Source organism: Heterodontus francisci, chromosome 1, assembly GCF_036365525.1.
Source record: "Heterodontus francisci isolate sHetFra1 chromosome 1, sHetFra1.hap1, whole genome shotgun sequence".
Lineage (NCBI taxonomy): Eukaryota > Metazoa > Chordata > Chondrichthyes > Heterodontiformes > Heterodontidae > Heterodontus > Heterodontus francisci.
Genome location: NC_090371.1, coordinates 59471637 through 59485685, shown reverse-complemented (window position 1 = coordinate 59485685; position 14049 = coordinate 59471637). Strand labels below are relative to the sequence as shown.

General features: G+C 44.7%; 1 protein-coding gene across 5 annotated transcripts in view; it reads right to left on the bottom strand.

Moving 5' to 3' along the window:
* nedd4l (NEDD4 like E3 ubiquitin protein ligase) overlaps positions 1–14049 on the bottom strand; it is a 640458-nt gene that overhangs the window by 32372 nt on the left and 594037 nt on the right. For all 5 annotated transcript variants that reach the window (XM_068031021.1, XM_068031043.1, XM_068031026.1 and 2 more), the window contains exons 24-25: positions 13208–13303; positions 11129–11202 (exon numbers count right to left, since the gene is read on the bottom strand). In XM_068031021.1, coding sequence (XP_067887122.1) covers positions 11129–11202; positions 13208–13303 — 170 coding nt within the window. The remainder of the gene's footprint in view (positions 1–11128; positions 11203–13207; positions 13304–14049) is intronic.

Genomic DNA, 14049 nt, shown 5'->3' with positions numbered 1-14049 from the left:
ATTCAAGGATATTCGACATTTAGGAAGGACAAGCAAAAAGGAAAAGCAGATGGTGTTGCGCTGATAATAAGGAATGGGATCAGTACATTAGTAAGGGAGGATCTCAGATCGGAAGAACAAAATGTGGAAACTGTTTGGGTGGAGCTAAGAAACAGCAAGAGACAGCAAACATTGGTAGGAATTGTTCATAGGCCACCAAACAATAGTGGTAGTGTGGGCATGGCATTAATCAGGAGATTAGAGAAGCATGTAGCATGGGTAATACAGTAATCATGGGTGTCTTCAATCTGCACATAGACTGGGTAAACCGAATGAGCACTAATGATCTGGAGGACGGGTTTCTGGAGTGTGTTCGGGATTGTTTTCTAGAGCAGTATGTTGAGGAACCGACGAGAGAACAAGCTATTTTAGATCTAGTATTACGTAATGAGAAAGGGCTAATTAATAATCTTGTTGTAAAAGGACCTTTCGGGATGAGTGACCATAATATGATAGAATTTTACATTATGTTTGAAAGTGAGGTCATTCAATCTGAAGCCAGGGTGCTAAATTTGAACAAAGGAAATTATGAAGGTAAGAGGAGCAAATTGGCTGAGGTGGATTGGGAAAATATATTAAAAGGTTTGACAGTACATAGGCAATGGATAGTCTTTAAAGAAATATTACATAGTTTACAGCAACTATACATTCCTTCAAGGCACAAAAACCCCAAAGTAAAGGCAGTCAACCGTGGATAACAAAGGAAGTTAAGGATTGTATAAGATAAAAAAGGACTCGGTTGTGTGTAGGTAAGGTAAGGCTTTTTCTATTTCTCTTCTTGTTTTATCGTGTGATTGGTTAAAAACTTGGGAATTTAGAATAGTGGGAATGGAGGTTAAGGCAGTTGAATGTTCCTCCTGCAGAATGTGGGAGGTAAGGGTCGCCAAGAGTGTCCCTGCTGACTGCATCTGCGGGAAGCGCACCCAGCTCCAGCTCATCGAGGACCGCGTTAGGGAACTGGAGCTGGAGGAACTTCTTTTCATTCGGGAGGCGGAGGGGATTATTGAGAGGAGTTATCGGGAGGCAGTCACACCTCAGATAAAAGAAGAAGGCAGATGGGTTACCGTCAGGGGAAGGAGAGGGAACCAGCAGGCAGTACAGGGATCCCCTGTGGCCGTTTCCCTCAACAACAGGTATACCGTTTTGGATACTGTTGGGGGAGACGACTTACCAGGGGTAGGCAATGGGATACAGGTCTCTGGCGCAGAGTCTGTCCCTGTTGCTCAGAAGGGAAGGGGTAAGAGGAGCAGAGCATTAGTCATTGGGGACTCCATAGTTAGGGGAACAGATAGGAGGTTTTGTGGGAACGAGAGAGACTCACGGTTGGTGTGTTGCCTCCCAGGTGCCAGGGTACGTGATGTCTCGGATCGTGTTTTTGGGATCCTCAAGGGGGAGGGGGAGCAGCCCCAAGTCGTGGTACACATAGGCACCAACGACATAGGTAGGAAGACAGATGGGGATTTAAGGCAGAAATTCAGGGAGCTAGGGTGGGAGCTTAGAGCGAGAACAAACAGAGTTGTTATCTCTGGGTTGTTGCCCATGCCACGTGCTAGCGAAGTGAGGAATAGGGAGAGAGAGGAGTTGAACACGTGGCTGCAGGGATGGTGTAGGAGGGAGGGTTTTGGTTTCCTGGATAATTGGGGCTCTTTCTGGGGTAGGTGGGACCTCTACAAACAGGATGGTCTTCACCTGAACCAGAGGGGTACCAATATCCTGGGGGGGGGGGAGATTTGCTAGTGCTCTTCGGGGGGGTTTAAACTAATTCAGCAGGGGGATGGGAACCTAAATTGTAGTTCCAGTGTGCAGGATGTTGAGAGTAGTGAGGTCAGGGATAAGGTTATAAGGACACAAGAGGGCACTGGCAAGCAAGAGCTTGGTTTAAAATGTGTCTACTTCAACGCCAGGAGCATCCGGAATAAGGTGGGTGAGCTTGCAGCATGGGTTGGTACCTGGGATCTCGATGTTGTGGCCATTTCAGAGACATGGGTAGAGCAGGGACAGGAATGGATGTTGCGGGTTCCGGGATTTAGATGTTTCACTAAGAACAGAGAAGATGGTAAAAGAGGGGGGGGGGGGGGTGTGGCATTGTTAATCAAGGAAAGTATTACAGCGGCAGAAAGGACGTTTGAGGACTCGTCTACTGAGGTAGTCTGGGCCGAGGTTAGAAACAGGAGAGGAGAGGTCACCCTGTTGGGAGTTTTCTATAGACCTCCAAATAGTTCCAGAGATGTAGAGGAAAGGATAGCAAAGATGATTCTTGACAGGAGCGAGAATAACAGGGTAGTGGTTATGGGGGACTTTAACTTTCCAAATATTGACTGGAAATACTATAGTTCGAGTACTTTAGATGGGTCTGTTTTTGTCCAGTGTGTGCAGGAGGGTTTTCTGACACAGTATGTAGACAGGCCAACCAGGGGCGATGCCACATTGGATTTGGTACTGGGTAATGAACCCGGCCAGGTGTTAGGTTTACCTTAGCGATGGGCAGGGACAGGCATATACAGCAGGGCAAGAATTATAGCTGGGGGAAAGGAAATTATGATGCAATTAGGCAAGATTTAGGATGCGTAGGATGGGGAAGGAAACTGCAGGGGATGGGCACAATCGAAATGTGGAGCTTATTCAAGGAGCAGCTACTGCATGTCCTTGATAAGTATGTACCTGTCAGGCAGGGAGGAAGTTGTCGAGCGAGGGAGCCGTGGTTTACTAAAGAAGTTGAAGAGCTTGTCAAGAGGAAGAAGAAGGCTTATGTTAGGATGAGACGTGAAGGCTCAGTTAGGGCGCTTGAGAGTTACAAGCTAGCCAGGAAGCATCTAAAGGGAGAGATAAGAAGAGCAAGGAGAGGACACGAGAAGTCATTGGCGGATAGGATCAAAGAAAACCCTAAGCCTTTCTATAGGTATATCAGGAATAAAAGAATGACTAGAGATAGGTTAGGGCCAATCAAGGATAGTAGTGGGAAGTTGTGTGTGGAATCGGAGGAGATAGGGGAAGTGTTAAATGAATATTTTTCGTCAGTATTTACAGTGGAGAAAGAAAATGTTGTCGAGGAGAATACTGAGATACAGACTACTAGGCTGGATGGGATTGAGGTTCACAAGGAGGAGGTGTTAGCAATTTTGGAAAGTGTGAAAATAGATAAGTCCCCTGGGCCAGATGGGATTTATCCTAGGATTCTCTGGGAAGCTAGGGAGGAGATTGCAGAGCCTTTGTCCTTGATCTTTATGTCGTCATTGTCGACAGGAATAGTGCCGGAAGACTGGAGGATTGCAAATGTTGTCCCCTTGTTCAAGAAGGGGAGTAGAGACAGCCCTGGTAATTATAGACCTGTGAGCCTCACTTCGGTTGTGGGTAAAATGTTGGAAAAGGTTATAAGAGACAGGATTTATAATCATCTTGAAAAGAATAAGTACATTAGAGATAGTCAGCACGGTTTTGTGACGGGTAGGTCGTGCCTCACAAACCTTATTGAGTTTTTCGAGAAGGTGACCAAACAGGTGGATGAGGGTAAAGCAGTGGATGTGGTATATATGGATTTCAGTAAGGCGTTTGATAAGGTTCCCCACGGTAGGCTATTGCAGAAAATACGGAAGTATGGGGTTGAAGGTGATTTAGAGCTTTGGATCAGAAATTGGCTAGCTGAAAGAAGACAGAGGGTGGTGGTTGATGGCAAATGTTCATCCTGGAGTTTAGTTACTAGTGGTGTACCGCAAGGATCTGTTTTGGGGCCATTGCTGTTTGTCATTTTTATAAATGACCTGGAAGAGGGTGTAGAAGGGTGGGTTAGTAAATTTGCAGATGACACTAAGGTCGGTGGAGTTGTGGATAGTGCCGAAGGATGTTGTAGGGTACAGAGAGACATAGATAGGCTGCAGAGCTGGGCTGAGAGATGGCAAATGGAGTTTAATGCGGAAAAGTGTGAGGTGATTCACTTTGGAAGGAGTAACAGGAATGCAGAGTACTGGGCTAATGGGAAGATTCTTGTTAGTGTAGATGAGCAGAGAGATCTTGGTGTCCAGGTGCATAAATCCCTGAAGGTTGCTAACCAGGTTAATAGGGCTGTCAAGAAGGCATATGGTGTGTTAGCTTTTATTAGTAGGGGGGTCGAGTTTCGGAGCCACGAGGTCATGCTGCAGCTGTACAAGACTCTGGTGAGACCGCACCTGGAGTATTGCGTGCAGTTCTGGTCACCGCGTTATAGAAAGGATGTGGAAGCTATGGAAAGGGTGCAGAGGAGATTTACTAGGATGTTGCCTGGTATGGAGGGAAGGTCTTACGAGGAAAGGCTAAGGGACTTGAGGTTGTTTTCGTTGGAGAGAAGGAGGAGGAGAGGTGACTTAATAGAGACATATAAGATAATCAGAGGGTTAGATAGGGTGGATAGTGAGCGTCTTTTTCCTCGGATGGTGATGGCAAACACGAGGGGACATAGCTTCAAGTTGAGGGGTGATAGATATAGGACAGATGTGAGAGGTAGTTTCTTTACTCAGAGAGTAGTAAGGGCGTGGAATGCCCTGCCTGCAGCAGTAGTAGATTCGCCAACTTTAAGGGCATTTAAGTGGACATTGGATAGACACATGGATGAAAATGGAATAGTGTAGGTCAGATGGTTTCACAGCTCGGTGCAACATCGAGGGCCGAAGGGCCTGTACTGCGCTGTAATATTCTAATTCTAAAAAAAAAATTGGCTAGCTGAAAGAAGACAGAGGGTGGTGGTTGATGGTAAATGTTCATCCTGGAGTACAGTTTCTAGTGGTGCACCGCAAGCATCTGTTTTGGGGCCACTGCTGTTTGTCATTTTTATAAATGACCTGGATGAGGGTGTAGAAGGGTGGGTTAGTAAATTTGCGGATGACACGAAGGTCGGTGGAGTTGTGGATAGTGCCGAAGGATGTTGTAGGTTACAGAGGGACATAGATAGGCTGCAGAGCTGGGCTGAGAGATGGCAAATGGAGTTTAATGCGGAAAAGTGTGAGGTGATTCACTTCGGAAGGAGTAACAGGATTGCAGAATACTGGGCTAATGGGAAGATTCTTGGTAGTGTAGATGAGCAGAGAGATCTTGGTGTCCAGGTACATAAATCCCTGAAAGTTGCCACCCAGGTTAATAGAGCTGTTAAGAAGGCATATGGTGTGTTAGCCTTGATTAGTACAAAGAACAAAGAAAATTACAGCACAGGAACAGGCCCTTCGGCCCTCCAAGCCTGCGTAGATCGAGATCCTCTATCTAAACATGTCACCTATTTTCTAAGGGTCTGTATCTCTTTTCTTCCTGCCCATTCATGTATCTGTCTAGATACCTCTTAAAAGACGCCATCGTGCCCGCATCTACCACCTCCGCTGGCAACGCGTTCCAGGCACCCACCACCCTCTGCGTAAAGAACGTTCCACGCATATCCCCCCTAAACTTTTCCCCTTTCACTTTGAACTCGTGTCCTCTCGCAATTGAATCCCCCACTCTGGGAAAAAGCCTCTTGCTATCCACCCTGTCTATACCTCTCATGATTTTGTACACCTCAATCAGGTCCCCCCTAAACCTCCGTCTTTCTAATGAAAATAATCCTAATCTACTCAACCTCTCTTCATAGCTAGCGCCCTCCATACCAGGCAACATCCTGGTGAACCTCCTCTGCACCCTCTCCAAAGCATCCACATCCTTTTGGTAATGTGGCGACCAGAACTGCACGCAGTATTCCAAATGTGGCCGAACCAAAGTGCTATACAACTGTAACATGACCTGCCAACTCTTGTACTCAATACCCCGTCCGATGAAGGAAAGCATGCCGTATGCCTTCTTGACCACTCTATTTACCTGCGTTGCCACCTACAGGGAACAGTGGACCTGAACACCCAAATCTCTCTGGACATCAATTTTCCCCAGGACTTTTCCATTTACTGTATAGTTCACTCTTGAATTGGATCTTCCAAAATGCATCACCTCGCATTTTCCCTGATTGAACTCCATCTGCCATTTCTCTGCCAAACTCTCCAATCTATCTATATTCTGCTGTATTCTCTGACAGTCCCCTTCACTATCTGCTACTCCACCAATCTTAGTGTCGTCTGCAAACTTGCTAATCAGTCCACCTATACTTTCCTTCAAATCATTAATGTATATCACAAACAACAGTGGTCCCAGCACGGATCCCTGTGGAACACCACTGGTCACACGTCTCCATTTTGAGAAACTCCCTTCTACTGCTACTCTCTGTCTCCTGTTGCCCAGCCAGTTCTTTATCCATCTAGCTAGTACACCTTGGACCCCATGCGCCTTCACTTTCTCCATCAGCCTGCCATGGGGAACCTTATCAAACGCCTTACTGAAGTCCATGTATATGACATCGACAGCCCTTCCCTCATCAATCAACTTTGTCACTTCCTCAAAGAATTCTATTATGTTGGTAAGACATGACCTTCCCTGCACAAAACCATGTTGCCTATCACTGATAAGCCCATTTTCTTCCAAATGGGAATAGATCCTATCCCTCAGTATCTTCTCCAGCAGCTTCCCTACCACTGACGTCAGGCTCACCGGTCTATAATTACCTGGATTATCCCTGCTACCCTTCTTAAACAAGGGGACAACATTAGCAATTCTCCAGTCCTCCGGGACCTCACCCGTGTTTAAGGATGCTGCAAAGATATCTGTTAAGGCCCCAGCTATTTCCTCTCTCGCTTCCCTCAGTAACCTGGGATAGATCCCATCCGGACCTGGGGACTTGTCCACCTTAGGGGGATCGAGTTTAGGAGCCACGAGATCATGCTGCAGCTGTACAGAACTCTGGTGCGGCTGCACCTGGAGTATTGCGTGCAGTTCTGGTCACCGCATTATAGGAAGGATGTGGAAGCTTTGGAAAAGGTGCAGAGGAGATTTACTAGGATGTTGCCTGGTATGGAGGGAAGGTCTTACGAGGAAAGGCTGAGAGACTTGAGGTTGTTTTCGTTAGAGAGAAGGAGGAGAAGAGGTGACTTAATAGAGACATATAAGATCATCAGAGGGTTGGACAGGGTGGATAGTGAGAGTCTTTTTCCTCGGATGGTGATGGCAAACACGAGGGGACATAGCTTTAAGTTGAGGGGTGATAGATATAGGACAGATGTCAGAGGTAGTTTCTTTACACAGAGAGTAGTAGGGGCGTGGAACGCCCTGCCTGCAACAGTAGTAGACTCGCCAACTTTAAGGGCATTTAAGTGGTCATTGGATAGACATATGGATGAAAATGGAATAGTGTAGGTCAGATGGTTTCACAGGTCGGCGCAACATCGAGGGCTGAAGGGCCTGTACTGCGCTGTAATGTTCTATGTTCTATAAAAAGAAAAGGCCTATAAAGTTGCCAGAAATAGTAGTAAACCTGAGGATTGGGAGGATTTTAGAATACAGCAAACGAGGACCAAGAAACTGATAAAGTGAGAATAGAATACGAATGTAAGCTAGCAAAAATATAACAGACTGTAAAATCTTCTATAGGTACGTAAAAAGGAAAAGTTTGGCTAAGACAAATGTGGCTCCATTACAGGCAGAGTCAAGAGAATTTATAATGGGGAATAGAGAAATGGCAGAGAAGCTAAATGATTACTTTGTGTCTGTCTTCAATGAGGAAGATACAAGAAATCTCCCAGAACTGGAGATCCAAGGGACTAGGGAGAATGAGGAATTGAAGGAAATTAGTATTAATAAGAAGGTTGTATTGGAGAAATTAATGGGGCTGAAGGTTGATAAGTCCCCAGGACTTGATATTCTACATCCCAGAGTGCTGCAAGAGGTAGCTATGGAGATAGTGGATGCATTGATCATCTTCCAAAGTTCTAGAGATTCCGGAGTGATTCCTGTAGATTGGAAAGTCGCAAATGCCACCCAACTATTTAAGAAGGGAGGGAGAGAGAAAACAGGGAATAACAGACCTGATAGCCTTACATCAGTCACTGGGAAAATGCTAGAATCTATTCTAAAAGATTTGATAAATAGACACTTGGATAATAATGATCTGAATGGGCATAGTCAACATGGATTTATGAATGGGAAATCATGTTTGACGAACCTGTTGGAGTTTTTTGAGGACGTTACTAACAGAATTGATAAAAGGGGAGTCGGTGGACGTGGTATACTTGGATTTTCAAAAGCCTTTGATAAAGTCCCCCACAGTTAGCAAAATTAAAGCACATGGGATAGGAGGTAATATACTGGCATGGATTAAGGATTGGTTAACAGGCAGAAAACAGAGAGTAGGAATAAACGGGTCATTCTCATGTTGGCAGGCTGTGACTAATGGGGTAGTGCAGGAATCAGTGCTTGGGCCCCAGCTGTTCACAATATTTGGATGTGGGGACCAAATGTCGTATTTCCAAGTTTGCGGATGACACAAAACTAGGTGGGAATTAATGTTGTGAGGAAGATGCAAAGCGGCTTCAAGGGGATTTAGAAAGACTTCGTGAGTGGGCAATAACGTAGCAGATGGAATATAATGTGGAAAAATGTGAGGTTATCCACTTTGGTAGGAGGAACAGATATGCAGAGTATTTCTTAAATGGTAAGAGATTAGAAAGTGTAGATGTACAAAGGGACCTGGGTGTGCTTGTTAACAAGTCACTTAAAGCTAACATGCAGGTGCAGCAAGCAATTAGGAAGGCTAATAGTATGTTAGTCTTTATCGCAAGAGGATTTGAGTACAGGAGTAGTGAAGTCTTGCTTCAATTGTATAGAACCTTGGTTGGACTGCACCTGGAGTATTGTGTGAAGTTTTGGTCCCCTTACCTTAGGAAGGATATTATTGCCGTAGAGGGAGTGCAACGAAGGCTCACCAGACTTGTTCCCGGGATGGCGGGACTGTCCAATGAAGAGAGATTAGGGAAACTGGGCCTGTATTCTCTGGAGTTTCGAAGAATGAGGGGTGATCTCATTGAAACCTACAAAATACTTAAAGGGATAGACAGGGTAGATGCAGCTAAGATGTTTCCCCTGGTTGGAGAGTCTAGAACCAGGGAACACAATTTCAAAATAAGGGGGAAGTCACTTAGGACAGAGATGAGCAGAAATTTCTTTACTCAGAGGGTTGTGAATCTTTGGAATTCTCCACCCCAGAGGGCTGTGGAAGCTCAGTCATTGAGTATATTTAAAGCAGAGATTGACAGATTTCTAAATACAAATGACATAAGGGGACATGAGGATAATGTGGGAAAAAGGCATTGAAGTGGATGATCAGCCATGATCATATTGAATGGCAGAGCAGACTCGATGTGCTAAATGGTCTACTCCTGCTCCTATGTTCCGAAGTCAGACACTAGGAAAAATACTGTGGATGCTGGAAATGTAAAATAGAAATAAATAAAAACTTATTTATCCAAACTATAAAAACTTTCTGATGAAAGGTCATCGAGCTGAAACGTTAACTGTCTTTCTCTCTCTACAGCTGCTGCCTGATCTGCTGAGTATTTCCTGCATTTTCTGTGAGTTAGATGTGATGCTGTACCTACACAAAGCCCTGGTTGGATCACACCTGGAGTATTGTGTTCAGTTCTGGGCACCACACATTAGGAAGGATATATTAGCTTGGAGGGAGTGCAGCCTAGATTTATTACTACAATGGATACAGAAGCAAAATACTGTAGATGCTGGAAATGGCAAAAAATAAAACCCCAGAAAATTCTGGAAATACTCAGCACATCAGGTAGCTGTCGAGAGAGAGAAAAAAGTTAATGTTTTAGGTCAATGACATTTTGCCAGAAATGGAAAATGTTGCAGATGTAACAATTTTTAAGCAAGAACAGAGGCAGGGTAAAGGAGGAGGGGTGGGAGAGAACAAAAAGATGGTCTGGAAGGCAGGAGAGATTAAGTGACAAGAGGAATGATGGTGCAAGGCAAAATGAGTCAGTAATGGGACACATTAAAAAACAAAACAAAAGATGAGTGTAGAGGAGGTGTAAGTGGGAAAGGCAGAATGATCACCAACAGCTGCCGTCTGAAAGATTGGGGCAGAGGTTGCAATCTGAAATTGTTGAATTCAATATTGCATCTGGAAGGCTGCAAAGTGCCTCATTGTTCCTTGAGCTTACATTGAGCTTCATGGGAATAGTGTGGGAGGCAAAGGACAGAGAAATCAGAGTGGGAGTGGGCAGGGAATTAAAATGACAGGCAACCGGAAGCTTAGGGTCATGCTTGCAAACTGAATGGCGGTGTTGCACAAAGTGGTCACCCAATCTGAGTTTGGCCTGCCAATGTAAAGGAGACCACATTGCAAGCAAACAGAAACTTGAAAAAAGTACAAATAAATCACTGTTTCACCCGAAAGTAGTGTCTGGGGTCCTGGTTGGTGCGAAGGGAACAATGGAGTAGATAGAAAGAAACTATTCCCACTGATTGGGAAATAGCCAAAAATTTGAGCCAGTCCTTTTAGGATTGAAGTCAGGAAACACTACTACACACAAATCATGGTACAAGTTTGTAACACTCTTCCACAAATGGCAGTTGATGCTGGGTCAATTGTCAATTTTAAATCTGAGATTGACAGATTTTTGTTAACCCAAAATATTAAGGGATATGGGGCCAAGATGTGTACATTGAGTTAGGTCAAAGATCAGCCATGATCTCAGTGAATGGTGGAACACGCTCGAGGGGCTAAATGACCTACTCCCGTTCCTGTGCAGTGGGAAAACAGAAGTATCAGCTAGCTGGCCCAAATGCCCTTCATTATTTTGGTAATTTATTATTGTAATAATGCTTCTGAACAGAAGTTTAAGGCCCCAAGTAGAACTATAAAATTAGACAGACAATTTCTATTATAATCTTTTTATGACAAAATAGGGCAACGCAGGCTCTAATTGCAGCTGAAAAATCCAGTGTGTTTGAAGCTGTGCTTTGGGTAAGCACACATCTCATTAAACCTTTTCGTTTGGGACATTGATGTGCAGCAATCAAAAGTCCACACAGACCTTTTACTTTAATTTGTATTTCCAAAGTAATTACCATAACATTTAAAGGAGTAATTCACAATAGTCCTGAAAAAGTCACAAAACTAGTGTGTATGTTTGAGGGAAGGGCACAAAGACGTTACTGAAAAGGGGAAGACAGTTAATTGAAGTAAATATTCACTTACTCTATATACTCCCTTTTGTTTTCATTGGTAACCACCTTGTCTGAACCATTGGGTTTCAGATCCACTTGATAGGTCTACAGAGGACAAGTCAAATTACTGAAGCTGCACAACAGAGAAGCTGACAAGAATATGGTACTCAAACAAAAACAGCAATCTGTGACTGCAATTCAGACCTCATGAAACATTTAATACATTTCATTTATTTTAAAGAAATGAGTACTGAAATGAATACTTAAAAAGTATCAATCATACAATCAGAAGCTTTCTGGCATGCAATATGGGTACCGTAGTCATCGTAGATTATCTTTTTTGTGCAGGTCATCAACGCAAGCCAAGGGACACACAAATGTATCACTCAGAGAACAAACTGCCCCAAGTCAGCAGATGTAATATGTCAGCTAACTTGTCATGATGGAGGCTGTGATTTGGGTACACCACCTGCTCCATGAAGACTGCAGGAGATGGTTAACCATCTGCACAACATTATCAATGGCAATGAGGCTCACTAATGCCATTCATGACAAAAAGCCATAAAAAGGCAGGAATATTACAGGAATTAGCAGCTTTTCAAGGCACTAATCCATTTAGGAGATAATCATGACAAATTATTGAAATTTTTTTTTTTATAGAGATACAGCACTGAAACAGGCCCTTCGGCCCACCGAGTCTGTGCCGACCAACAACCACCCATTTATACTAACCCTACAGTAATCCCATATTCCCTTATCACCTCCCTACACTAGGGGCAATTTACAACGCCAATTTACCTATCACCTGCAAGTCTTTGGATGTGGGAGGAAACCGGAGCACCCGGCGAAAACCCACGCAGACACAGGGAGAACTTGCAAACTCCGCACAGACAGTACCCAGAATCGAACCTGGGTCCCTGGAGCTGTGAGGCTGCGGTGCTAACCACTGCGCCATTGTGAGGGGGAAAAAAATCTATTGAATCACACAAGATTACTTGTTTCAATTTGGCGAATTGCTGTTACTCGAATTCTCAAAGGTTCAACTTACATGGTTTATTTATAAATGTTATCAAGGTGATTAGTTTGAAAAATTGCAACCTTGAAATCTGTTCAGAGCTTAAGGGCTGAATTTTCCCAAAGTGGCAGGCTTGGAGGCAGGAGCTGGCAGGAAAACAGTGGGGAGTCATGTCATGCCCAATGCTGCTGGGGAAGTTTCCCGGGGACAGCCTGGGAAAAGGATTGGCTACACACTGAATGGAGGCGGGAAGCTAATTTGCATGTTTAAGGCCCCAATTAGGGGCAGTTTAGAGGGCACGCAGACTCCCTGTGCAGACTATGGGGCCGTTGCAGCAACCCCAAAGAGGGAGCCTCTGTCAGCAAAGGCCACACCCATGGCCCAAATGTTGTCACCTGGAGGTGCTTCCGTCTGCTCCGAGAGGTCTGCTGACTTGGCCGTCTGAATTTTTGTTTAAATTTATGCGAGAGTGCCTCCATTTTGAGCTGCTCTCACAGTCTCCTATCTGCTTCAGCAGCGCCCATCTCTCCCAGTAAGGCTGCTGAGACTCTGGAGCTGCCGGCCCTGTCATTGGGCTGACAGCATCGGGAGCCCGCTCACCATCCTTAATAAGACAGCAAGGGCACAGGCAGCCAATTAGGAGGCCACCTCGAGGAAACACAGTGCCTCCTCGGGCGGCACAGTGGCGCAGTAGTTAGCACCGCAGCCTCACAGCTCCAGGGACCCGGGTTCGATTCTGGGTACTGCCTGTGCAAGTTCTCCCTGTGACCGCGTGGGTTTTCGCCGGGTGCTCCGGTTTCCTCCCACAGCTAAAGACTGGCCGGTTGATAGGTAAATTGGTCATTGTAAATTGCCCCTAGTGGAGGTAGGTGGTAGGGATTATGGAATTACTGCAGGGTTAGTATAAATGGGTGGTTGTTGGTCGGCACAGACTCGGTGGGCCGAAGGGCCTGTTTCAGTGCTGTATTTCTAAATAAATAAATAAATAAAAAATAAACTAGCTCCCCCAGTCTGGCTCCCAGCAAGAGCGGGCTCGGGCCTTGACATCGGGATCCCAAAGCCTGCAGGAAAATCCTACCCTAGAAATCTACATACCTGCCCAAAATTATCTTCATCTATACAGAATCTGAGATCCAGCTCAGTGGGGTCATTTTCAAGAATCCATTTTAAAGAATTGAAATATTCGCCATCCTGAAACAGAGCAACAAGAATTTAAAGGGTTTACCGAGTGCGCCAAGGACAAAAACAAACTATGCAGTGACCATCTGACTCATTACCATCTCCTTTTGCCTTACACTATTATCCCTTTTGTCATTTAATCTTTCCTGCCGTCCACCCAATCACAGACCGTTCTATTTGTTCTTTCCACCCCCACCCCACAACCCTTTCCCTGCCTGGCTTAAAACTGTTAGATCTCGAAGCATTCCCAGTACTGATGAAGTGTCACCGATCTGAAATGTTAAATCTGTTTCTCTCTCTTCAGACCTGCTAAGTATTTCCAACATTTTCTGTTTTATGCAGTGACAGTCTGATTTTACCAATTAGTTGGATTTCCCAAAGGCATTCGATATGGGGCCACATCAAAGGTAATACAAGATAAGAGCACACGGTGTAGGGGGTAAGATATTAGCATGGATAAAGGATTGGTTAGCTAACAGGAAGCACAGTAGGGATAAATGGGTCTTTTCCGGGTTGGCAAGCTGTAACTAGTGGAGTGCCACAGGGATCAGTGCTGGCGTCTCAACTATCTACAATCAATATCAATGATTTGGATGAAGGGACAGAATGTATGATCGCTAAATTTGATGACACCAAGACATGAAGGAAATGAAGTTATCAAGAGGAGGTAAAGAGTCTACAAAAGGATATAGATAAGTTAAGTGAGTGGGAAAAAAATTGGCAGATGGAGCATAATGTGGGAAAATGTGAACTTGTCC